Below are 24,755 nucleotides of genomic sequence, written 5' to 3' on the forward strand. Positions count from 1 at the left end.
TTAGGTTATCTGTGGCGATGCAGAAAAGCACACACAGGCAGTGGTAAATCTAAGAAATTCTATTTGGTCTCTGGTATGCATTTTATATATGTGTATTTTCTTCTTCTTGGCAGGAGACTTACCTTCTTAATTATGTTTCCCTTAGGCTATTATTAAAATGAGTCTACATTCCCCAAGCACACCCCACTGACAGCCATAGGAAGGCAGCCCTTAAGTGACAGGGTAAGATCTACCTGGTATTTAGTGTTTGAAAATACACAATCACTTAATAAATCTGTGTGTAGGTTTGTGTACACATACACACACACACACAGGTCTTCTAATCCTACTATGCAAGAAACACAGGAATTAAGAATAACATGGAGTGGCAACAAAGTTGCTGCCAAAGGCTTCCCCAAAGACCAGAGAACAGGATCACAAAAGCCTCCTGGGGTCATCACACATATACCTTTATCTTTACTCTTTAAGCACACTTGTTATCGCTCATCAGCTTTTACCTAGTAGGATTGATGTGTGAAGATCTTTGTCTTTCCAACAACCCTGTGCTTTTTTTCAGAATTCCTAACATTTAAGAAATGTCAAAAGTAGAGTGGAAAGTACATTTAATTGCACATGTGGACGCTCATGCTGAGGAATTAATTTCTTTAGATTTTACTGAACTCAGAAGTCTCTCAAACACTGATTCATAAAAATTCAACTTTACAAGAAAACTGAAGTTGGAACAATTTATTTGCATATTCTAATGACTGAATCATTGGATGCAGTAACCAAGGTGTAGTTACACATTTTCCTAGTATCCTCATCTCCATTCTGTGTGGTGGTTGATGCTGCTTCAAGGCATCTGGACTTTTGAAAGTATTAAAAGTACTTCAAGGCCAGCGTGGTGGCTCATGACTGTAATCCCAGCACCATGGGAGGCCAAGGCAGGAGAACTGCTTGAAGCCAGGAATTGAAGACCAGCTTGGACGACATGGCAATACCCTGTCTTTACAAAAAAAAAAAAAAGCTGAGTATGGTGGCGTGTGCCTGTAGTCCCAGCTACTTAGGAGCCTGAGGTGGGAGGATCACTCAAGCACAGGAGTCCAAGGTTGCAGTGAGCTCTGATGGTGCCACTGCACTCCAGCCTGGGTGACAGAGTAATATCCTGTCTCAAAAAAATGAATACTTTATTCTAATAGAATATGAGTAAATTCCAGGTCACAACAGCTCCTGTGAACCATTCCTAAGCATGAACAGTGGTATTAATGTGCTGTGTTCTGAGAGGATCTTCCGAACTGCTTTGGCTAATGTCTTCTGCACTGGTGATGATATGAAAACAAACTACCAAAAATAAACCTTAAGAAAAACAGAAAGCATCCAAATTGTACACTCTGGGGTTATAGTGCTATAATGCCAAACTATCCCTCACTCTATTCAATGTTTGTTTCTTGAAAAACTACTTAAATTAATCTGGGCCAAAATACAGTAAAACATTGAGAAGCCATGCCTTTAGAATAGGAATCCTAAACTTAATTACAGAGCTGTATCCTTAGTCTCCTATTCTCAATATTCAAAAAATTAACCTAAAGAAATAGGACATTATAAGCATAAAATGCTACCTTTTTGATGGGCGCAGTGGCTCATGCCTGCAATTCCAGCACTTTGGGAGGCCGAGGTGGGAGGATCACTTGAGCCCAGGAGTTCGAGACCAGCCTGGCCAACATAGTGAAATCCTGTCTCTACTAAAAATACAAAATTAGCCGGATGTGGTGGCGCACACCTGTAATCCCAGCTACTCATGAGGCTGAGTTGGGAGGATTGCTTGAGGCGGAAGGCAGAGGTTGCGGTGAGCTGAGATTGCGCCACTGCACTCTAGCCCAGGGGACACAGGGAGCCTCCGTCTCAAAAAAACAAACAAACAAACAAACAAAAAAACCCCACAAACAAAAATCAAACAAAAATGCTACCTTTTATATGACAAAAAGGAGTAAACTTCTATTCATATTCACTTGTATATGCATAAATAAACTTTGGAAGAAGACATACATAAGTAACTAGTAAGAGCTTACTTGGGGTATGGGGACAACTTGGCAGATGGAAGCAGGAATGGGAGGAAAATTCACTCAGTCTCTTGATGTATGTTCTGTTTTTTAAACCCTGTCAATATATTACCTAATTAAAAACTAAGTACACAAGTAAATATTATTTGGCATTTGGCTCATTGATAGAACAGAGTTCCTGTTACCAAATGTCATCTCTCAGATATTTTTCACATATATAAAAAGGAATTTTAGAAGAATTTTAGGAGTTAAAAAGTAGAAACTGAGTTTGTGAAATGTATCACGGTATGCAGTTATATTTTTCCCCATGAAGTTCAAAGTCAGAAGAATTTTGAGTACTTTGTTGTTTCAAAAAAGGTAGAAAGTTACATTTGGCTTAGCAGTGACATTACATGTGCATGCACGTGTGCGCGCGCACGCACACACACACACACACACCCTCCTCTAGTAGATAACTGTTAGTATTTTGCCATTGAAAGTAATGGCAAAAACTGCAGTTACTTTTGCACTAACCTAATAACCTACTACCCTTTAGCTATGTAAATAGACATATTCTGCTAACAAAGGGGAAGCAGAAATTTGTGTAGCACCATTCATACCTATTTTTATTTTGATTCTGTAATCACAAATGACAATTTTTACTTCATGTGAACTGTTAGGTTTTGAACACTCAGTAACTAAACTTTAGCAATTTACGTCAATTCTTCGCAGTGTCTTTTAATCAAAATAACAGGTGCTAGTTACGATTTTTGAAATAAAATATAAATCTAAGAGTTGTAAAATGTTTCTTTAAGGTACAGAGTAGGTGACGTGTTTTAAAGAAAAATAATTTATAAATGACTTTGTAAAACACAAGCCCTTCACATGCTGTTAACTTTGGAAAAGTCAGGTCTTCTCCTAACAAGGCTTTTATTCTACTTCATACTCCAAACTCTTAAGGTTTTAAAATATTCAACTTGCCTTTCTTCTTTTTTGGGGAGTGGGGGTGAGCTTGCCAGCTGGTTAGAAGCCAAGAGTTATCCAGTCAGACCTGAATGGAAAAATCTATGATTTGTTTATTTCATAGTTGAAGTTGGAAAGCAAGAGACAATTTAAATAATAAAAGAGTAACAGGAAAAAATGCAAAGAAAGAAAACAAATCAGTAAGAGTTCAGACGAACCTTCAAGAATATTTAATTCGGAAAATGTTATTGGTTTAGAGAATTTGACTGGAAGAAAACAGCTGGGCAGAGTTCAAGGTTTTAAATTAAAAACAATCTAACAAGGTCTATGGGGATAACTCTCTGAGCCATATTTTGGAGACCAGATTCATTTCTACCAAGTAAAAGTAATAGCAGTCTAAGCTAAAAAGGAAATTCCTCACAACTGAGGTAGTTACTAAGTATCAGCACATTTTCCAAGTTCTCACAAGGCCCCTTAGCTATTTACAATCTATTTTCCCTCATATATAAATGGAGTGCCTTTTCAATTTTATGTCTTCTGTGATTTGTTTTAAAAAAAAAACACTTATACACAACAGCCAGAATATGCCTATTTTATTAACATCATGCTTTAATAAATAACTGGCTACTTCTAATAAAATTAAGCCTCTGTTTACAACAGCCCCCAATATTCCATTCTGACCACTCTGCAGAATTTGGTGTAAAAAGTTGAATGAAATGTAGACCCTGAGCTATCAAGTAATTATGTTTCAATATAAAAATAGAGAATTACTCTTACAACTGAAGATTGAACAATAACACAAACAACCTCTTTGTGGGTTTTAGGTTCGGTAAAATTAGTTGGGATCTTAATGGCTGTCTAAAGCAGGAAGAGACAGAATTTTAGTCTTTCTGAAGACTTCTGGGAACTCCTTTGAAAGTGATTTGTTACATTATCACAGTTTTATGAGCTATCATTTGGTAAGGACACAAGGAAGGGATTCCCAAGGCAGTTGTTAGTCTTTGGCCTGGGACAACAGATATGGCCATGGCCTTTGCCACTTCACCCATGTGGCTAAAGGTCACCACTAAGATGTAGTATTCTCAGCTCTACCTACTCCCACCCCACCCCATCCCCCAAGAAAAACAACACGTACAAAAATCTGGACACCTAGTTCTCCCCTAAGTGGGCTCCTTGGCTGATATCTTGGATCGCAGCACATTGCTGTGAACCATGGCAAGTCATTTGTTTTACTGATAAGAGGGGGCTGGGTAAGAAAAAGACTCAAATGAGACACCTTATACTCTCTTAAAACAAAAACTGGGATCTCAAAACAAATGGAGATACACATGCACAGACAAAAACTTTGCCCGAGTGTTGACAGCTATTCCCTGAGCCCAGGCTATACCCCAGTTCTGGCTAGCTCTCAGACAGCTCCCTGTACATAGTTGGGTTTGAAATCTCGACCACTCTAACAAAGGGGATTAAATGAGATTGCTGGTCACTTATTGCTGCCATTAGGATATTAATTCAAATAGGGTCAGTGTGAACATGAAAACCAGCACACGGTGGGCTAGCTAACCTGCCTGGTTTTTAAAAAAACACCCCCAAACCCAAGTGTGAACATGTGATAACTGGGACATCCTGAATGCTTTCTCTTTCAAAGGGAATGATATCCAGAATCTTTTTCTAAATGGGTTACATTTTATGTATAAGTGGGTTCAAGAAATGGACCTATAGTGATCTTAGCTTACGTAATTCAACTCATTCAAAGCAGTAGTCTGCAGTCTCTTCCAATTATCACCAATAAATGAAGTACGTATAAACTTCTTCTTGGATTGATGCTTTGAATACAATCTGACAAGTGGCTCAGAAGCCTGCTTGTGCCCTCACATTCTGTCCTAACTTAATAATAATTAAAAAAAAAAAAAAGAAAATCACCTCCACATCTCTCCAGATAAGGCAACTAAAATAACAGGGAGAAATGGAAATTTTACTGCTTTTTGGGCTTTTTCTTTTAATAAGATAACATGATAAATAAAACCTGCTTCTGTACAGCTATTTAATATTTCAGAAATACGTACATGTTACATGCCAAGAAGGGACCCTGGTTTGCTTGTAAGAAACAAGGTGAGATCATAGTTGGAAAAAAAAACCCACAAACGAAATGAGAAAAAAACATACAAACAAATAATAGAGTGATAAAATCACAAATGCACAACTAACTATAGTTCTGTACCTACACTGTTAGCCACGTTTAACATGGTTTGGGGGAGCAGGAACCAACTCAATGCACAGTCCCTTTTCCTCCCAAAACTGAATGAAAAAACAAAGTCAGCACTTCTTAAACCAGTGGCCACATAGTAAAAACTGTACATTGTTGTCCATTCATTTAAAAAGCAAAGTCACTAGGATGGTAGAAAAGTGATAACTGGTGCCTTTTAACTTTTTGATGAACACTTTTTCTCAGAGTTTGAGAATTATCTCCACTCTCTCTGCATAACCAGGAACAAGATGCAGAAGACAGTGAGGAGGTAGGCCTGTGCCCCAGGACGGACACCAGCACTGTCAGCTTTCTCATTGGCACTCTTCCCAGCATGGTCAGTGGCATTGTAGTCAAACTCCGAAGGGCACTGCTGATACTCACAGCCACTTCCACTTCCTTCTCCACTACTTTCATCACCTAGTTTAAAAAAAAATGGAATAGAGATTTCATTCCACTTGTTCTCATCAGAAGGCATACAAGAGCAATTTGTACTTTCAAACCACAAATGCTTACTGATATCAAAGAAGTCCACGTCGTTCCCATTGTACGCATTCTTCATCTTGCTGGTCATCACTCGAAGAGCCATGATTTGACGAAGGATCAGTATGTCTGGTTTGCTGGTGTCAACCTGGACCTCTGGGTTGTTGCCCTGGTTGGCTAATCCATTTCCTGTCACTGCAAACAGGTACCTGGAATGTAAAATGACCCCAGTAAGATGATTCGTAAAGCAAAAAGATTTTATCTGTCTGCCTCCCAAAGTGCTGGGATTACAGGCGTGAAGATTATGAAGATTATACAAGAGGTTATCAAATATTTCTACTAGATTCTAGTATTTCCACTAAGCAAAATTAGATGGAAGTTCTTCAATTCCTAATGAACTCTAATCTTTCTTGTTCCTGTGGATTCCTCATTTCTCCAATTTGATGGAAACCTTCTTCAAAGCTATCACAGCACTTTTGGAGGCTGAGGTGGGTGGATCACTTGAGGTCAGGCATTCAAGACCAACCTGGCCAACATAGTGAAACCCTGTCTCTACTAAAAATATGAAAATGAGCCAGGTATGGTGGTGTGTGCCTGTAATTCCAGATACTCAGGAAGCTGACACAGGAGAATCACTTGAACCCAGGAGGCGAAGGTTGCAGTGAGCCAAGATTGCACCACTGCATTCCAGCAGCTGAGATTGCAGTGAGGTTGCAATGAGCCAAGATTGCGCCACTGCATTCTAGCAGGGTGACAGTGATACTCTGTTGGAGGAAGGAAGGAAGAAAGGAAGGAAGGAAGCTAGCTATCCCTCTTGAGGAGGATGGTGGGTTGAAGTAAAGAAGTATGGGTACTGGCTGGGTGCGGTGGCTCACACCTGTAATCCCAGCACTTTGGGAGGCCGAGGCAGGCAGATCACAAGGTCAGGAGATCAAGACCATCCTGGCTAACATGGTGAAACCCCGTCTCTACTAAAAATACAAAAAAAAAAAAAAAAATTAGCTGGGCATGGTGGCAGGCACCTGTAGTCCTAGCTACTCAGGAGGCTGAGGCAGGAGAATCGCTTGAACCCGGGAGGCAGAGGTTGCAGTGAGCCGAGATTGTGCCACTACACTCCAGCCTGGGCAAAAGAGCAAGACTCCATCTCAAACAAACAAACAAAAGTATGGGTACTTCTCTAAGTTACTGAGCGTCTAAGGGAGGGACACAGGGCATCAAGTCAGAGAATGGAACCTTTGAGAACTGGTTATTTATGAGGCTAGGCCATTGGGCAAAGAGCCACAGGCATTAAATATTTTAAAAATAATGACACTATTGGAACGGCCCTAATACGAGACTATAACTACTGTCAAACTTTTGACTCAGCACTCTTTGTAAGTAACTGGGTGCCTTCTCAACACTCCTAGTGCAAAGCCTGTTCCTAAGAACGCCTAGAAGCCTTCCATGTTGTTGCTACCTACTGTGAATTGCTTCCTGATGCCTCGGTTGACAATTGAGAGAACCCTCTCTGAAGGTCACCCAGGCATCTAGGAAGGGAGAGACTTCAAATTCATTCAACAGACACTAACCTGCTTTTGCCTTTCCCATTCCAGCAGTCATCCTCATTGCCGTTTCCTGCAGCCATCCTCTCATCGTTGCAAACATTGCTCGGAAGGGAGGACCAGAATTTCTTGGCCTGTTTCAGTTTCTCCTTGACATCAGTAACCTAATTATGAAACAACAACAACAAAAAAAGATCATTGTAAGACAAGACAAAACTACCTACAAGTGTGCCTTCTGGCCATTTCCAAAGTATCTCCAGAGTGATATGCAATTCATTTTCAACTTTAGTTAGAAGAGGAAGATGCAACTCCAATTTATATCTTAGAAGTACAAAACCACTCAAATGAATAGTTGAAATGCAAGCTCCAAAGGAGTGGCCTAGACCCCTTGTCCACCTCATTGTAAGTACCATCTGAGGCCTACCAGGTTCCATGCCCTGTAGGCACAAAGATAACACGCAGTCTCTTCTCCTAAGGCTTTTAGAGTCAGGATCAAGCACGTATATTATGCATTCTGTGAAACATAGCTACTATTGCTCTTTCTCTCCATCCCTGTCTCCTCAGGCTCCCTCTTCTGTGTTCCTACTACTGTTGGAATAGTTTCTTACATTTCTGTAGCATATTACTGTGGATAAAGCAATTTGCCTACAGTTATTCAGTCTTCTCCCATCTCAGCGTTTACCAAACATCATTTTATGTTAATAAGCCTGGAACATCTACTTCTCCCTCTTTGCCTCCTTGTTGGTGCCTTTTGAGAACAAGGATCTGCCTTATTTCTCTGAGCTTCTCTGTGCCTAGCATGGTGATGGGCACATAGTAGATGTTCAGTAAATGCATGGTGAATCTAAAGAGAAGTTTTGAGACAAGACTTATTGCATCATAACTCCTTGACTACCCAGGAACTTTCTGGGCTAGAAAATGCGACAGGCAGATTGACTGACATCCACATTGTATTTGCTTGAAAAGTGACACCTGAAAGACCCACACTTGTTAGCCTTCCAGCTAAAAATTCATTTTGAGCAAGAGTTTTCAGTTCTTTGTCATTAAACACGGCCCTTCCTGCCAAAACGCTCACCAGTCGGTCCAAACTAGTGCCAGCTGCTGTGGTTGGGCGTTCCTCGGGGTGATGTGGTCTGAAGCGAGCACTAAAGGCACTTTCAGAGATGGAACGAGAAATTCGTCCAGCTGGGAGGGGCTTGGGGGGTCCACATCCCTGGAAAACCTGCATTAGAGTAAGTGTCGTCATGTTAGGGAAGTCACTCCCAAGGCGGAGGGCGGAGGGCGGAGGGCGGAGGTCCCTAGCTCCCCTTTCCAGCATCCTGCCTTCATTACCTTCTGAGACACTTGAACACTATTATCCTGCATGTTCATAATAGCATCAGAAATCTTCACATCGATGGGATCCATGACCGATTCAATGTTGAAAGGACCCTCTAGCCTCTCTGCCACCATCAGCATAGCATCTAATATGAGGTTTGGGGAAGAACAATACAGCATAAAAAGTCAATCATTAGTCTGGCCTTGGGCAAATCAATCTGATTTTTTTTCTGTCTGTTTCCTGCATGGGGGCAGGGGAAGTAAGGCATGGATCATAATGAATTCTTATTTTTATATCTATTTCCCTTACACCAAACTGCATTTAGTCACTATGCATCACTAGCTCTCTAAAGTGTGAAATGGCCAGATGAAGGCTTAGTTCTACAGCAAGGAAACCCAATCAGGAACTTTCCTCAATACTGATTATTCGTGTGTCAGCCACTGTCACTGTAAGGCTCTTAGTTAGCTCCCAGATGACAAACCTAAGGCTGGAGGCAAAATAACATGCCAGTTCTCCCAGAGACTTCCCTACGATCTTCTCATTTCACATTCCATTTACAAGAGTCAAAAACATAAATCAGTTAAGATGCTGGCATATTAATTCTTTTCTTTCGTTTTTAAAAACAAAACCCCTCAGATCCTTGAGTGCACCGTTGGATAATACAAATGAAAGGGTTCCTAGGAATTCTAATGACTTTTCAAATAATAAAACTTTGAATAATCCAATTTTCGCATTAAGAAAAACTTCTCATTGCAAATACAATGGCTTCAATTTATCTTAAGGCATGTATCTCCTTTTTTTTTTCCAAGTGAGAAGATGACACAAGACACAGTATACAAAATTAGTGGGCTCACAGTATATATCTTCACCGATTATCCTGCTTTAGACTCTGGAGTAGCATGGCATTTTCCGGTAAGCACTGAATCGCTTCAGTAAAATACATTGTCTTTGTTTTCTTGTCATATATGTTTCTTAGGATTATGAGGCTTAGTATTTTTGGCTGCTACCTGTTTTACAAAATTGGAAGAACTTGGAAATGAAAACCCCAAATGACATAAAGGATGCTTCATTAATGACAAACAGTGAACTTTTAAACTTGTTTATCCCCCCTTTACACTCTAGTGCTTAGTGCGTGGCAAGAAAGGAGTTAGACCCACATTATCTATCATCTTCAGGTAGTGCAAGGATGGTTACTAGAAAGAAGAGCTAGTTTCCGGAAGATTGTGTCCTTCCCAAAGAACACCGCTGACAACTGCAGCCCCCAGCTGAGCTTCTACCTAAGCTTTCTAGTGGAAAGGAGCATAGGCATCAGCATATCAATGAAACCAAATCTAGTCATCAACCTTTCACCTTCAACCTAGAACAAATGCTACACAACATTTTAATGCACGGGGTCATTTCTCTAAACTACAATTCTGATGTCACAAACCACAAATAGATTTCCGTGAAATGCAATTTTTAAAACAGTAATAACAAATGAAGTTTCAGAATGCATTGTGGTAAGCGCCAATCAAGTGATGCTTCTAACTCTAAGTAAGGGCTGAAAGCATGAATATACCATTGTACTAGAGGAGAGAAAAAAAATGCTTTTGATGTGCTAGCAAAAGGAGACTTTTGTAAACAAGTGGAGCACAACTTAAATGTGTTCATCAGTGTCAAATCATCAGGGCTGCCACATACAGAAAGCACATTCCTTCATAGGCTGAGAAGAAATCACCTGCTCCCAATAAAAATATTACGAATAGACAGATAATAAACATCTAAAATGCAGACGTTTAAATAACAACAACAACAACAAAACCCAGTGCATTTTGTAACTCCTTATTTCCCTAGTGGCAAGGAATGGCCAGATCACTAATGTGTTTGTGAAAGACTGAAAGGAAACATAAACCCCAATTCTTCTGGCTGTTTGGCGTCTTTGTAAACTCTGAGCCAGCCGGCTATACACAAGAGCCTGGGAATGGAGGGGGAAGCTGGGCCTTTGTTGGGGCCGGTGCCATGGCGTTGCGTGTTGCGCAGCTGAAGAATGCGACTGAAGAGCATTCTGCCTGCAGTCTGCAGCCCGGGAGCCAAAGCTGCCTCTAACCCCTGGAGGAAGTCATGATTGGCTATCAATCGGCTCTTCTGTAACAGCAGCCAACCCTGATAAGAAGCCTCAAGAGAAAGCCAAAGATGATTGGTTTGGAGTTTGGGTTTTCTTCTGGCTGATACGCGCCACGGAGGCCCTTGTTTGCGGGATATCTGACTGGCTCCTGCCTCCCGCCAGGACCTGGCTGATGTCTCCGCCAGCAATCCCAATACTAAATTCCCACTGGCAGCAACATGCGACATTAATAGGGTTGGCCCTGAGTCAAATGAGTGTTAACACAGCTACAGTATGTGATGGAGAACAAGTTGCACCTTAGCATAATTTATGATTCTCCAGAAACTGACTTTTGTTGGTGGGGGCAAGGGAGGTATTTGGTTTATATTTCCAAGTGAAGGTTTCATATAAACCAGTCTCTTATAAAACCAAGTTCTAAGGTGTTTTTACTATTTGGATCCATCCTGATAAAAGGTTGACAAGACTTCAACATTTAGTAAAGGGTCTCAATTCATGGCCAGTTGCAGATGCAGTTAAGAGAGGAGAGGAAGAGCATGGCAACAAGAAGACGGATTTGGAAAACCAGTTCATCCTTAGTCTCTTAAAGGGTCTAGTCCAACTGCATGATTTCAGTGCTCAAGACACTGGCACTGAGTCTCCCCCCACATCCCCAGCAACAAAGCATCCCCTTCTCACTAGGGAAAGCGATTCCTTTTGCATTGTGCTGCCAATAATCAGAAACCCACATCTTCAGCCTCCCGACCTGACTGGAAGAACAAAAGGCAGTTTCCCGACTTAACCCCAAGATCTGATTTAAAGAAGGGGGAAAAAGCCCTTGACCATTCATTAGCTGCAGTCATTTAAAGGGGAAAGAAAAATTCCTTGCAAAGAGGAAAAAAAAAGAGAGAGAGACAAGACATAAAAAAAGAATTTCAGCAGAGGCATGTAAATTGGGACTGAATTCTACAACCACAAAGCAGATTAATTAAACCCTTGTGAAAAATTCATGAAAAAGCACTGGAGATTAACAATGTCTATTACTCCTGGTCTTTTATATCTGCTTATTAGAAATAAAGAATAGTATACCTATTAAAAACAAAGTTTAGATACAATTATATACCTCATCTCTCCAAAAAGTTATCACTTAAAATAGGGAAAAATCGATTCAGAAATCCTATCAACTTCTACTTGGGTTTAATTTTGTTTCTTCAAAGATAACAAATGTAATTTTAAAAATGCACAACAAGAACAACAACAGCAACTTAAGTCCTCTTTGTTTTAGAGTAACTGATTTAAAACATCAATTAAGAAAGCCAGAGTATGGTTTTGATTTGATATGGACCTGTAAACTCCAGGAAAAACATGTAGGAGCATTTGTATTTTAATATAAGGATATAAGTTTAGTTATAGTTGCTGCTAGACATGTTAGAGTATCAAAACAGTGGCAAGGGCCATGCCCTTCTGCATTCCATTCCCAATGTGTCTGTAGAAAAGTTAGCAAAATTCGATCACTGTCACCATACACTTTTTTGTACCATATGGCAAATTCTACTACCTTGCCTGGAGAAACAGTGAATTATAGGGGAAATTGAAAAGGATCACCAACTTTCTTTAAAAATTCAATTTTGCAAAAGTGAACTGCAAACTTAACATTTGGGTGTGGGGATGAGTGTGGGATTAAAGAGAGAGAGAGAAAACAAAAACAGCGACTTTAGATCTGGAAATTCTATGGGTTTTTACTTCCATGAGAAATATTTTGAATCAACAGTTTCTCCCATGGCTTCATTCTAGGCATGATGTGCCATTTGGCCTGTGTGTCTTTGCTGGTCTTATGCCTTCCCTTTCATGAGATTCTGCTTTTCTGTGTGTAGAAGATTTTTTCAGGTCTTCTAGCTTTGAGCTATTTAGGCTACAATTGTGCTGAAGTGCTTAATATTCACATCTTTTTTTTCCCCCTGTGTCAGTGTTCTTAAGAATCTGTTGGAGCCAATTTATTGATGCACTTTCAAACGGAGTTAATATGGTAATTAGCTCTCACACAGACTAAAAAGCATTCCCCAACCTTAACACCCCTCACCTCCCCCCAAAAAAACAAGCCAGAAAACTGCATGCATGTTCCCATGATTTGGACGAATAAGTGAAAAACAGGTGCTTATAAAGACACTCAAATTCGGCAATTATGCAAAGGTGACTAGGGTGGGGAAAAATGTGAGTTTCTTTTTGTGAGCTGTTAGTATGTGTGTGCGGTCCTACTAATACTCAGCATAAGGAACTTCAACACTGGTTACTGTTGCTTCAGGCATCAAGGTAATTGACAACTGGACATTTAAATTCTCCTTAATTTGTCCTTTCCAAATCATAACTAACCCTCTCAGCAATTGGCCACTTTATTTACATTGCTGTCTGGGTTCCAAGAATGTTTTCTAGGTGGAATATATATGCAGGAATACGTATCCCTTAAATTCTCAGGGCTAAAGTCCTTCCACTCTCACCAGAGCAGACTACTATTGCTAAATGGTGTACAGAAACAGAATCCCTGAATTTCTCAATCAGATTTCACCTGATCCAAATAACAAATGCGTATCTGGCCGGTTTGCAGAAGATTTGGTTGCAGTGTAATAGATATAACATTTTAAAAGCCACTTTTACAACTCCATGAGGACTGTACTCCAGCATTTACATGGATACAAGCCTATAATCATAAACACAACTGACTTTTAGGGGGGAAATATCAAAAAGACACTTTCTCAGGGAGTGGCTCATGCCTATAATCCCAGGGCTTTTGGGGGGGCTGAGGGTGAGAGGATTGCTTGAACCCAGGAGTTTCAGGTTACATAGAGCTATGACTGTGCTGCTATACTCCAGCCTAGGTGACAGAAAGAGACTCTGTCTCCGAGAAAAAGGCATTTTCTCATTATTAAAACCTGGCAGCCACTGTATCTATTACCTTCAGAAATACCACTATTAGTTTGAGGGAACATTCACTTGTAGTAATGTTTTTACTATTCTCAAAGTAGTTGAGCATAGTCAGGATTCTGACAAACACTAAATAAGTAACACTTAAACAAACAAATTTCATAGCTGCCAATTACAACATTCCTTGTGACTGGAAGCTAAGCTATCTCCAGCAACACAAATATGTTAACCACTTGCTCACCTATGAAATTGTTCCATTCAAAATCGAGATCCCCTTGGTTGGCCAAACAGCCTCTCATGATGTTTGAGCAGTAGTTGTAACATGGCTTCACAGTCACGAGACCCCGGCAGTGGGAGCAGTAGATCATCTTCAACAGGGCATGGGTACACTGGGCTGTGGGGTTTACCTAATGTGTGAGAAGAAAAAAAGACAGTAGTGGCGGGGCTAAAATAGAGACAGAAATTGCTTCTATCATATTGACACTGAAGGCTTGGCCATGAACTTAAGAATGAGTTGTGATTGATCACAATTAGTAAGCCTGGACTGCCTCCTGAAGATGTAGATTAGATAAAAGATAGAGGAGGGAGATGACCCAAAACAAACAAGGTGCACCAACTCCCACCCTGTAAACACCCATTCCTCCCCCACTGCCTTCCCTCCTGGAGTCTCTCTCTCACACACACATAAATTGCTCAATTATCTCAAAATCCTTTTACAAATAACTATGCAGGGTGAGCCATGAAATGCAGTGGAGGAGACTATCTTCATGTGCCCACCATGCACGCCCTGCTAATAGCCTCAACCATCAGTGTTTGTCTTTGCCAGACTGGAACAGAAGCACATCTTCTTCTGAATTACATTGACTACAAGGCTGTCCTTTGAACCCTAACCCCAAATCAAGGTTTAGAAGGGTACCTACGGTGTCTTCTGTTCTGTGCCAAGAGCTGTGCAGAAGGCAAAGTTAATATATTCTACAAGGCAGAATATCTTACTTAGGGGGTGTGTGAAGGTTTTCCAAGGCTGGGGAGTACTAAAGCACAGAGTGTTCACAGAACACTTGATGAAAGAGGTGGGGCTTTGGTTAAATTTTCAAGAAAGGGGCTGGACTTAAGTGGTCAAACAAAGGGAGAGCATCCTGAGTAAGTTCAATGAAATGAACAAAACCTGTAGGAGAGTACAGGACATATCGCTGCATCTCAGAATGGGGTTGGGGAACTGTGGGAAATAAGGTCAGGTGCACAGGAGTATGTGTGTGGCCAGAATTTAGAGGGGCTTAAACATCAGGCAGAAACTGGGACACCAGTTGCCGGGCACGGTGGCTCACGCCTGTAATCTCAGCATTTTGGGAGGCCGAGGCGGGCAGATCACGAGGTCAGGAGTTCGAGACCAGCCTGGCCAGCATGGTGAAACCCCGTTTCTACTAAAAATACAAAAATTAGCCGGGCATGGTGGTGTGTGCCTGTAGTCCCAGCTACTCAGGAGGCTGAGGCAGGAGAATTGCTTGAACCTGGGAGAAGGAGGTTGCAGTGACCCGAGATCTCACCACTACACTCCAGCCTGTGTGACAGAGTGAGACTCTGTCTCGAAAGAAAGAAATAAAGGAAGAAAGGAAGAAAAGAAGGGAAGGGGAGGGGAGGGGAGGGGAGGGGAGGGGAGGGAAGGGAAGGGAAGGGAAGGGAAGGGGAGGGAAGGGAAGGGAAGGGGAGGGGAGGGAAGGGGAGGAAGAAAGAAAGAAAGAAAGAAGAAACAAACAAACAAACAGGGACACCATATGGCAGGACACATGGGGCTACGACTGGAAGTTTGTGAGGAAGGAAAGGAAGAAAGACGGAAACATTACCTAAGTCAGATTGGGCTGGCCGTCCTCTCCAGAGAAATGGGACTTCATTTCATCTAGTTTTATAAAGTGAAATTATTTGGGGTGTAGAAGAGCTGATTCCATCCGGTCACTTGTTTTCCTCGATGCTTAGAAGGGATTGGGGCTAGGTATAGCATTCTAGCAGCTAATTAAAAGTTCCTGTCTCCTCATTCTCTCCGCCCCACCCTCCTCTTTTGGAGTCAGTATCAGAGGATTAGTGCACTCTTCTGTGTAAGTACCCACCAGTTCCGCAAACACAGACTTTTGGAGGCAGATACCACCACAGGGAAGAGATGCTGGGATGCAGGGCAGCCCAGCAATGCACTTCACCTGCTCTGGAGTGTTACTTTGGATATCATTTATCAGCAGTGCCCTTAGGAACAGGAACAGGGGATTAGTGGTGTCAGGAGAAAAAATAAAACAGTCAGGCTCCTACGTGATGCATGTGCATATCCATTCCCCTCATCCCAAACAAGGCTCTAGCCTAAAAGGGGGGAATACGTGTAACAATAAAATGGTAATTGTATACACTACCCTACCAAGAATTAACATTTTTCCACAGTTTTAACCATTCCCAAATGTTTTCCTAGGCACTAAATTAGTCCTAACTATGTATTAATGTACAGTAAAATTTTGGCTAACCAATATACCCTGGAGGAATGGCCTTTTCTGGATAGCCAGATTTTCTGGACAGCTAAAAGTTCATTCCTTTAAAGTCACAGATTGTTGAGACTTCCCTACATGTCCCCCTCTCCTTTTATAAAGGAGCAAACAGGACTGGAGGGGGGAGGTGGCCTGAGAAGCATAGGATCACAGAAGTCTTAGAGTTGGAAGGGACCGGAGAAATCACTGAGTGTTGCTCTCACATTTGATAGATAAGAAAACCAAAGCCAAAGCCAAAGAGATTAAGCAACTTGCTGACAGTCATCTCACAACATCGGATTCCAGTACTGTACCTTATCAAGCATTTGTGATGAAAAGATTTCCCAGATGTATCACGTTTCCCTGCCAGATGACAGGAAACTGTAATCTTAGGCACTGGTTATTTCCTACTTTAGTTTTAGTTGGGTTCCACATTGATGAGACTGCAAAATGGCTAGATTTTAAAGAGGTAGAAGTTATGCAAGTGGCTATGAAATGAAAAATAACTGAATAGAACGTGGCATTTGTTGAATATTATGCTTAAGAGGAGACAATGCCCTCGTAAGAAGAAACGTAGAAAGCTAAGGGGTCAACAAATAGTTACTGAGCACCTACTATGTGCCAGGGATTATTCTGGAATGCATTTGAATTTAGGTAACAAGGCAAGTTAAGAATTTCTATATTAGAATACAAAACCTGTTCTACAAAATACAAAGCAATTCCAAAGTGGTACAGGACTTTAGGAAATGAGCAAAAATTTTAGACCCAAAATAGTTATATTCAGAAAACACTTTTTTTTTTTTTTTCAAAGAAGTCCTTTCTCATTCTTTTAAAAAATAACTCTAGGAAGTGGTTCATTGTATTCTTAGTTCAATTGCAAGTCAAATCATTTATGCAACAGACCTTGTAGTACCCTCCCCTAAAATAGGCTCATGGAGGCTCAAGTTTTAAAAAGAGACCAAACTAAAGGACACAGTGGAGTTTTATTAAGGGAAATTATGATGCTGAGTTTGGCAGAGCTCTTCCATTTCATTATTTGACTAAGTGCTGGCTCATGCTCTGTACATGATTTGTTGATTAACTACTAAAAATGGTCACAGGCAACTCAGCTATAACATGCTAGGGAAACACTAAGTAATACCAGAACTGAAAAGAGAGATGAGGAAGTTATAAGAAAAATGGAAAGAGAAAGGACACATAAAATATCAAAGTTAGAAAAAAAATCTGTCTTTTGTCTCATAACCACTAGTCAGACCACCATGCACTATTTCACATGAAGGGAATTCAGAATCTGGGAAGCAAATCCATTTTGGTGGGATGAGGCCCTAATATAAAGGGAAGAGTTTTAAAACAGTCACGAGACCTAAAGAAACAGGTCTCCCCTGCAAAGTCTCATCCCCCTAGAAGAAACAGCAATAATGCTAGCACTGCCCAGGCCTTTGGGCCCCACCGTTGTCGACGTGCCCAGGCTCAAACAGTGAGCCCAGAGTGTCAAGGACTCTGGACTACCCTAGTGAGTAAACAAAATGTCTGCCTCTCTTTTGGAGTCTTTAAGAGCCAAAAGTGTGCCACCACCATGGAAGAAAAAGCTACACAGTATATGGCACATGTTGAGTAGCCTTTATCAAAAATGCTTGGGACAAGAAGTGTTTGGGTTTTTTTTTTGTTTGTTTGTTTGTTTTTGGATTTTGGAATATTTGCATTATACTTACTTTTGAGCATCCCTAAACCGAACACCCAAAATCTGAAATGTTCCAATGAGCATTTCTTTAAGTATCAGGTTGGTATTCAAAAAGTTTCAGATTTAGAGCATTTCGGATCTTAAATTTTCTGATTTGGCATGTTCAATCTGCAACTTTAATTTAAGTTCTCTCGTGGAGCTACTGGTGAAAGTCCAAGATCTTCTGGATCCAGTGGTGGCACTTACTGTCACATGATAATATACCAGGCACTGCTGGGGGCTCTTTCATTAGCTCTCAATGGTCTCTCCACACTATTAGGGGCAAATCTTTCACCCTTAAGCAAATATAACAGTGGACTAAGTCAGACTTTGTTCTGGGGCTTTATTCATTTTGAATAGAAATTCAAGTTCACTCACATTCTACTCCCTGGTAACCCTCAAAATCAATTACTTCTTTTGAGTCTTCAAAAACTTATTTGCTGAAGTAGATTTATTCCGTAAGACCCAAAACCAAGCAGTAGATCATGCCACACAGGGATTAACAAAAAGGTCTTCCTTTAATCTTCAGTTATGTATTTATTCTCCATGGCATGGCATGGCGTGCCACTTAAATTGTTCAATTTGATTGCTACCTTGGGGCACAGCTCTTGACTAACATTTGGTATGTTTTTTTCTTTTATTTAGAAGGGTTGGTTGAGCCTAGATATTAGTAAGTTCCGGAATCCTTGGGGCTGGGGTAAGAGCAGGGGTAGGAGTTATGACTACTTTTTACAAAAGTCACATTTTTCAGACCTCTCTTAATGATTTAATAGTTATTTATTAAAATCATATGAAGAAATGGGAAAAGAAAAACTGTACACTCCTCCCTTCCCCCTTTAAATAAAAAGAGTGGTTTAACGATCTCTTAAAGAAAATGCTTATTTAGCTTTTATGGTTTCGTGGTCATGAGGGTTTTGATGTCAAGATTCAAGAGAAAATTTTTCTGTTCTATGGCAGAGTTACTACTGACAGATTTTACTGGATTTTATTGGTTTCTATGATACATTTACACAGTATTTAGTATGTTACAGGTTCTATTCTCAGTACTCTACATGTATTAACTCATTAAAGCCTCAAAATAATCACACAACATGAATATTATCTCATTTCACAGATGAGGAAGTGGAGCCCCAAAGAGATTAAGGGACTCACACAAGGTCTTCCAGTAAATGGCCAAACCAGGATTTGAATCTAGGCAATTTGGTTCCAGAGTAGGTGTACTTGACTTCCATGATATGTACCTAAATGGCTTCTTTTGAGTAACAGACTGTAGGAACCTTGATGGCAGTACATAAGCCTAATCCTTTCGCCAGAGCTCCTAGAACTAGTACAGCATCTCCATGTACAATGTACACTCCACTATGGAGCTGGATGTTTTCTAGTGACAATTTTCAGTTTTCAATGTTTATTGACCAAATGAATCAATTTTTATGTTGGAGGGTAATTTAGGATGCAACTGTTCTACATGGAGCAATATCTCACTAGATACTTGGATGAGATAACATTGTTTAGTAAAACAATAATGACTTACTGAGCCAGTGCTATGTATTTAGAACTATTCAAGGTGCCCCAGGTGAGAAAAATGATATGAATATATGTGTATTACTCATCAGTCCCTGCTCACAAAGAATTCAAAGGCTCAAGAAAACACTGCTGGATGTGAAGAGAAAAAAGTTCACTTGAACAAAACCAACCAGAAAACAATTACATATTTTACCAATTTTAACGTTTTGAAAGAACTGTAGCTAATGTAGCAGAGATGATCAATTCCTACTATAAAACGGGACGTAATGTGCATAAAAATAAAAAGATTTCTACATTATTTACATAAGAATTAGGTTTGATTCATTTGCTTTTGTGGGGTGGTATGATAGAAAGGGAATATCATCTGGACTGAGTACTTCCATATTAACTCATATATCAAAATCAATCTGAGTTATTGACCCATAATGACAATATACTGATACCAAATTTCCAAGCCTATAACATCCTTCAAGACTGACAGAGGTCTTTCTTAATGATAAGGTAACTGTAGGAGGTACCTTAAAATTTAAGATTTTAGGAGCCAATCTATGTTTCATGACAAAAGTCGGTGTGTATGTGGGGGGTAAGACGCCTCATTTCCTTCTCAACTTATTAAAACTCTTTTAAAAATACTCATTCCTGCCTTCCTCAGGATATATACATTTATCATGACATCTGCATGCCATATCTGCTATAAAAAGCCTTTTCTGCAAAGACTCTTCATATACATTGAGACTTTCTACCCAATAACCTGCATTTTCCAAATACCACATTAAAAACTACTGCAAGCAGCCTGAAAAAAAAAATGCTGGAACAGAACTCTTCACATAGCCTGGATTTCATTTCAGTAATTCAGAACGAGCCTTAAGCCACATTACACAGTGATGATAGTCAACACGCTGTACTGAAGCTAGAAATGCATTTCCTTTTAGATTATTTCACCTCCTAACATACATTCATTGCACTATTTTTTTGTTTTTGTTTTTTGCACAGCCAATAGTAGCAAGCAAGCAGAAAAGGTCTAGATTTTATCTGTTGCTTGGTAACAAAAGCACCCAATAGAAATAACAGAACTATTCCCAAAATTACAGTAAGAGTGATAGGGAACCCACACTTGCCATGGGATGTGATGAGTTTCTTCAACAATTTCCTAACCAGTTTTGAATTCAATGCATATACACAAAGAAAGGAGGATGAGAGGTTCCTAATGATTCCTCTAATAATAAAATCTAAAAAGCATAACAAAATATTCAGTCAGGAATATTTCTGGAGATGTTGTAGATAAAACTGAAGCTTCATAAATACTTGAAATGTGTCTTGTCTTTGTTTCAAATGATTAGACTCAGTTAACACTTATAAGTCAATCCCCTTGAAAAGGGCTCTATTTTTGTTTTGTGAGTATGTAAACTCAATTTATTCAATTTGACACCTCCTGTACTCCTACCATCCTCACCCCTTCCCCACTCCATAGCTTGAGTCCCATCTTCCTCTTTGCAATTCTAGATTTTAATATTGTGAGTGAAAAAGAACACTGAGAGTTGAATATGTGTCTACACTTTGCTTCTTAAAAGCTTTTTGTATTGACTATTTTTTAAATTTATATTTATAATGATTTTGGGAAGTGGTAAAATAGTTTGTTTGGTACTCTTGTAGGCTTCTTGGTTTCCCACAGTTAATTCTGAGAATGATGTCCAGAAGAATGCAACATGGGGAAGGCACAACTGCTTACTTCCCCTTAACCTGGGAGGTGGGGAGATGCAAAACTAAGGCAAATAGAAATAAAGAGGGAGCAATGAAAATTGTTTTCAAGGCAGGACAGTCATTTAGACATCCCAATGGTGAGGCACTGATTTCTAATTATAGATTCTGTAGTTTGGGGTGGGGTGTAGACATAGTCCCATTATGTCAGTGTTAATTGAAACCATGAGAATGCAACTCTCTTTGGCATAGGAGCTATTAATTTTCATGATGCATGTAACCACTTGTGCATTTCTGAAAGACCACAACAGACTTCATCCTTCCAGGCAAAACTGCTGCTACAAGCAGGTAAATAAGAAATGTATCATGAACCATGACAAACAATGATGGAATAAGTAATACCAAGATGTGTAGTACAAGGGTATTTTTGAACCACCTGTTACTAATTAAAGGGGCTTTTGGGAAGTTTGAATTGTAAAGCTCAACGGAGTGAGCTGAAATCACTGGAGATTTGGGCCCAGAAAAAACAAAAGCAAGGCAAGTGTACTTCAACTATGAAGTGCCTTTCTCTTGAAGTAACTTAAGCTTGCTGGTGCTAATGGCCTTGCAAAGGTTCTGTGATAATCAAATCATTGCTCAACTTTTAACTGCAACCCCTTTACTGCAAAAGTAAACTGGACATCCACTCACGAAGAGAAAGTGGGAACATCTCTAAGTATGCAAACAAGACCATGATGCTTTTCATATTTCACTTTAAAGACCTCTTTGTAGGCCGGGCGCAGTGGCTTATGCCTGTAATCCCAGCACTTTGGGAGGCTAAGGTGGGAGGATCACTTGAGCCCAGGAATTCGAGACCAGCCTGGGCAACATAACGAGACCCCCATCTCTACAAAAAAGTAAAAAATTAGCTGGGTGTGGTGGCATGTGCCTGTAGTGCTAGCTATTTGGGAGGCTGAGGCAGGAGGATTGCTTCAGTCCCAGAGATTGAGGCTGCAGTGAGCCATGATCATGCCACTGCACTCCAGCCTGGGTGACAGAGCAAGACCCTATGTCAAAAAAAAAAAAAAAAAAAAAAGAAAGAAAGACAGACCTCTTTGTAGACAAAGTGGCTGATGAGGTGGCTCTCTTAAATTAGGGAACACATCCCTTACTTTGAAAGATCTTTTTTTCAGGCCCAAAGCAATTAATGTTATTGGGCACCAAAAGAAGAAACGTTCATTTCTTGGGTTGTTCTAGATCCACCTGCAAACTGTGCTTCTTGGGCAGTGGTTAGCAGAGGTGGGAACCCATATATATAAAAAACATTACTTGGGTATCCAAACTGGTAGAGAATCTTATTTATAAATTAATCAAATGAATTTTTCAACATGTTCATTTTGAAATGTTTTTGATAGCCAGATCCTTTATTGTCTTTCCAATACCACTGTATCTCAAATTTTTTAATGGCTGTCATACTCCAAAAATTAATGTAATAAATATTTCCTCAGGTATGCAAGTATGCCTTGTATGCTTATATGCAGATGCAGTCCACAGATGGTAGATATTTATAGAATTCTTGTTTCAGCGCCTTTAGAAACTGACTTGATGCCTATATGCTTTATTCATTTAGATAATATAATTAATTTAATTAAAGGGTTTGATTTCCAGCCCTTAAATTTAGAAGCTCAGTTGTGAAGCAAAAACATTGTCTTTTTTAGGCATTCCCAGTTGTGACCACAATACTTAAAGTAGCCACAAAACTTTATTTTCAGCTAAACAACTGGCAAGTTATGTTTTACTCTATGTAAATTCAGCCATATTGCTCCTATTCACTGTCTTCCCACACAACTACACAATTCTCTCTTAGGCTGACATGAGAATACAATGACTATAGAATAGAGCTCAAGTCTAAAAACAAAAATTGTTAGGGTTATATTTAGAAAGTAAATTTCTCAAGGCCAGATGTGGTGGCTCATGCCTATAATTCCAGCACTTTGGGAGGCCGAGGTGGGCGAATCACCTGAGGTTGGGAGTTCAAGACTAGCCTGACCAACATGGAGAAACCCCATCTCTACTAAAAATACAAAATTAGTCAAGTATGGGCGCATGCCTGTAATCCCAGCTACTTGGGAGGCTGAGGCAGGAGAATTGCTTGAACCTGGGAGATGGAGGTTGCAGTGAGTCGAGATTGCGCCATTGCACTCCAGCCTGGGCAGCAAGAGCAAAACTCTGTCTCAAAAAGAAAAAAAAAATTAAATTTCTCAATTTAACAATACTAAGGTAGACAGGGAATCTTTTTCTTTCTATTAAGAAAAATTCATACCAAAAGCAACATCAGAAAGTGATTATGCCTGTAATCCCAGTGCTTTGGGAAGCTGAGGTGGGAGGATCGCTTGAGGCCAGGAGTTCAAGACCAGCCTGAGCAACATAGCGCGACTCTGTCTCTACAAAAAACAAACAACCAACAACAACAACAAAAACCCAAAAATTACCCAGGCATGATGGTGCATGCCTGTGGTCCCAGCTACTCGCTCAGGAGGCTGAGGCAGGAGGATTGCTGGAGCCCAGGAGATCGAGGCTTCAGTGAGCTATGATTGTGCCACTCACTGCGCTCCAGCCTGGGTGAAAGAGCGAGATCCTGCCTCTTTTAAAAAAGAAAGGAGAAAGAAAAAGTGATTGTGACTATTTCACATTGGGTCACATACCTTTGTTGCATAAGTAAGGGTGTCTGAATTTTAAATATCAAAGTCAAGCTTCTTGGTTTCCCACAGTTAATTCTGAGAACGATGTCCAGAAGAATGCAACACAGGGAAGGCACAACTGCTTACTTCCCTGTAACCTGGGAGGCAGGGAGACGCAAAACAAAGGCAAGACTTTTCTAGCCTTCAATCCTCTAACCTGCAATCAATTGTCTCTAAACTTCTCAATTTGGCTACCTTCCCCATCCATGTTTGTAGGTTCAGTTCTCTAAAATAGCTCCAACCTTGCAAAGTGAGGCTAACACCAAGGCAGGCTTGAGTCTGCTGTCTGGCCCTTTTTCTCCAAGAATCAACACTGAAACTCAAAGGAAGGGAAGAGGGTTAACATAAAGAAAGTACTTTTCAAATTAGCAAAGGGCTCTTGACTCTCTTTCTCTTTGGCACAAGTGTACACGCACATGCACATGCATGCACAGATGTTCAAATCACACGGCAGTGTCTTTCTGCCCTTTCAGTGGAGGATGAACATGAGGAATTGCTGAAGGAGGGCGAATGTGCTGGGTGTACCACAATGCAAATAACTTTGATCTGATTCACTGTGCACTGTTTTAGGGACTCTGACAAAAGTATGTCCAAGATTAATAATGGTTGCTGGGGTTGGCAGAAGTTCAAGAATCAGATATTATTCCTTTAATTATAACAATCATCTCCCCACTTACCCTCAACTCCACCCTCATATGCCCCAATAAATATTTGCAATTTACGATGAAAATATCAAAGAAGGAGTGAACAAAAACATACTAGAAAGAATTGTTTCCTGACAGTTTATAGCCTGGAGATGAGAGAGAGAACAAACAACATAATGAATGCAATCAATCAACTAATCCTTATTATCAACCAATTCTAATATGAAAAATCCCATGAGCACCTATTTTTCATAATAAACCATTCTTTAGAATCTTTATCTTCACTCTGGCAAATATAAGTTTTCTCTCCAACTAGAGTGACCCGTGTATCCTGGCCAGTCCACGACAATCCTGGTTGCTTATTAACAATTAGTGACACCTGGC

At 40.2% G+C, this 24,755-nt stretch overlaps 1 protein-coding gene across 1 annotated transcript in view; it reads right to left on the reverse strand.

Moving 5' to 3' along the window:
* Positions 1-3,524: 3,524 nt before the first annotated feature.
* GPC4 (glypican 4) overlaps positions 3,525-24,755 on the reverse strand; it is a 113,528-nt gene continuing 92,297 nt past the window's right edge. The window contains exons 4-9 of the mRNA XM_054471389.2: positions 13,806-13,971; positions 8,580-8,710; positions 8,323-8,469; positions 7,275-7,411; positions 5,740-5,915; positions 3,525-5,643 (exon numbers count right to left, since the gene is read on the reverse strand). Of these exons, the coding sequence (XP_054327364.1) occupies positions 5,441-5,643; positions 5,740-5,915; positions 7,275-7,411; positions 8,323-8,469; positions 8,580-8,710; positions 13,806-13,971 (960 nt within the window). The 3' untranslated portion in view covers positions 3,525-5,440. The remainder of the gene's footprint in view (positions 5,644-5,739; positions 5,916-7,274; positions 7,412-8,322; positions 8,470-8,579; positions 8,711-13,805; positions 13,972-24,755) is intronic.

Source organism: Pongo pygmaeus, chromosome X (genome assembly GCF_028885625.2).
Source record: "Pongo pygmaeus isolate AG05252 chromosome X, NHGRI_mPonPyg2-v2.0_pri, whole genome shotgun sequence".
NCBI lineage: Eukaryota > Metazoa > Chordata > Mammalia > Primates > Hominidae > Pongo > Pongo pygmaeus.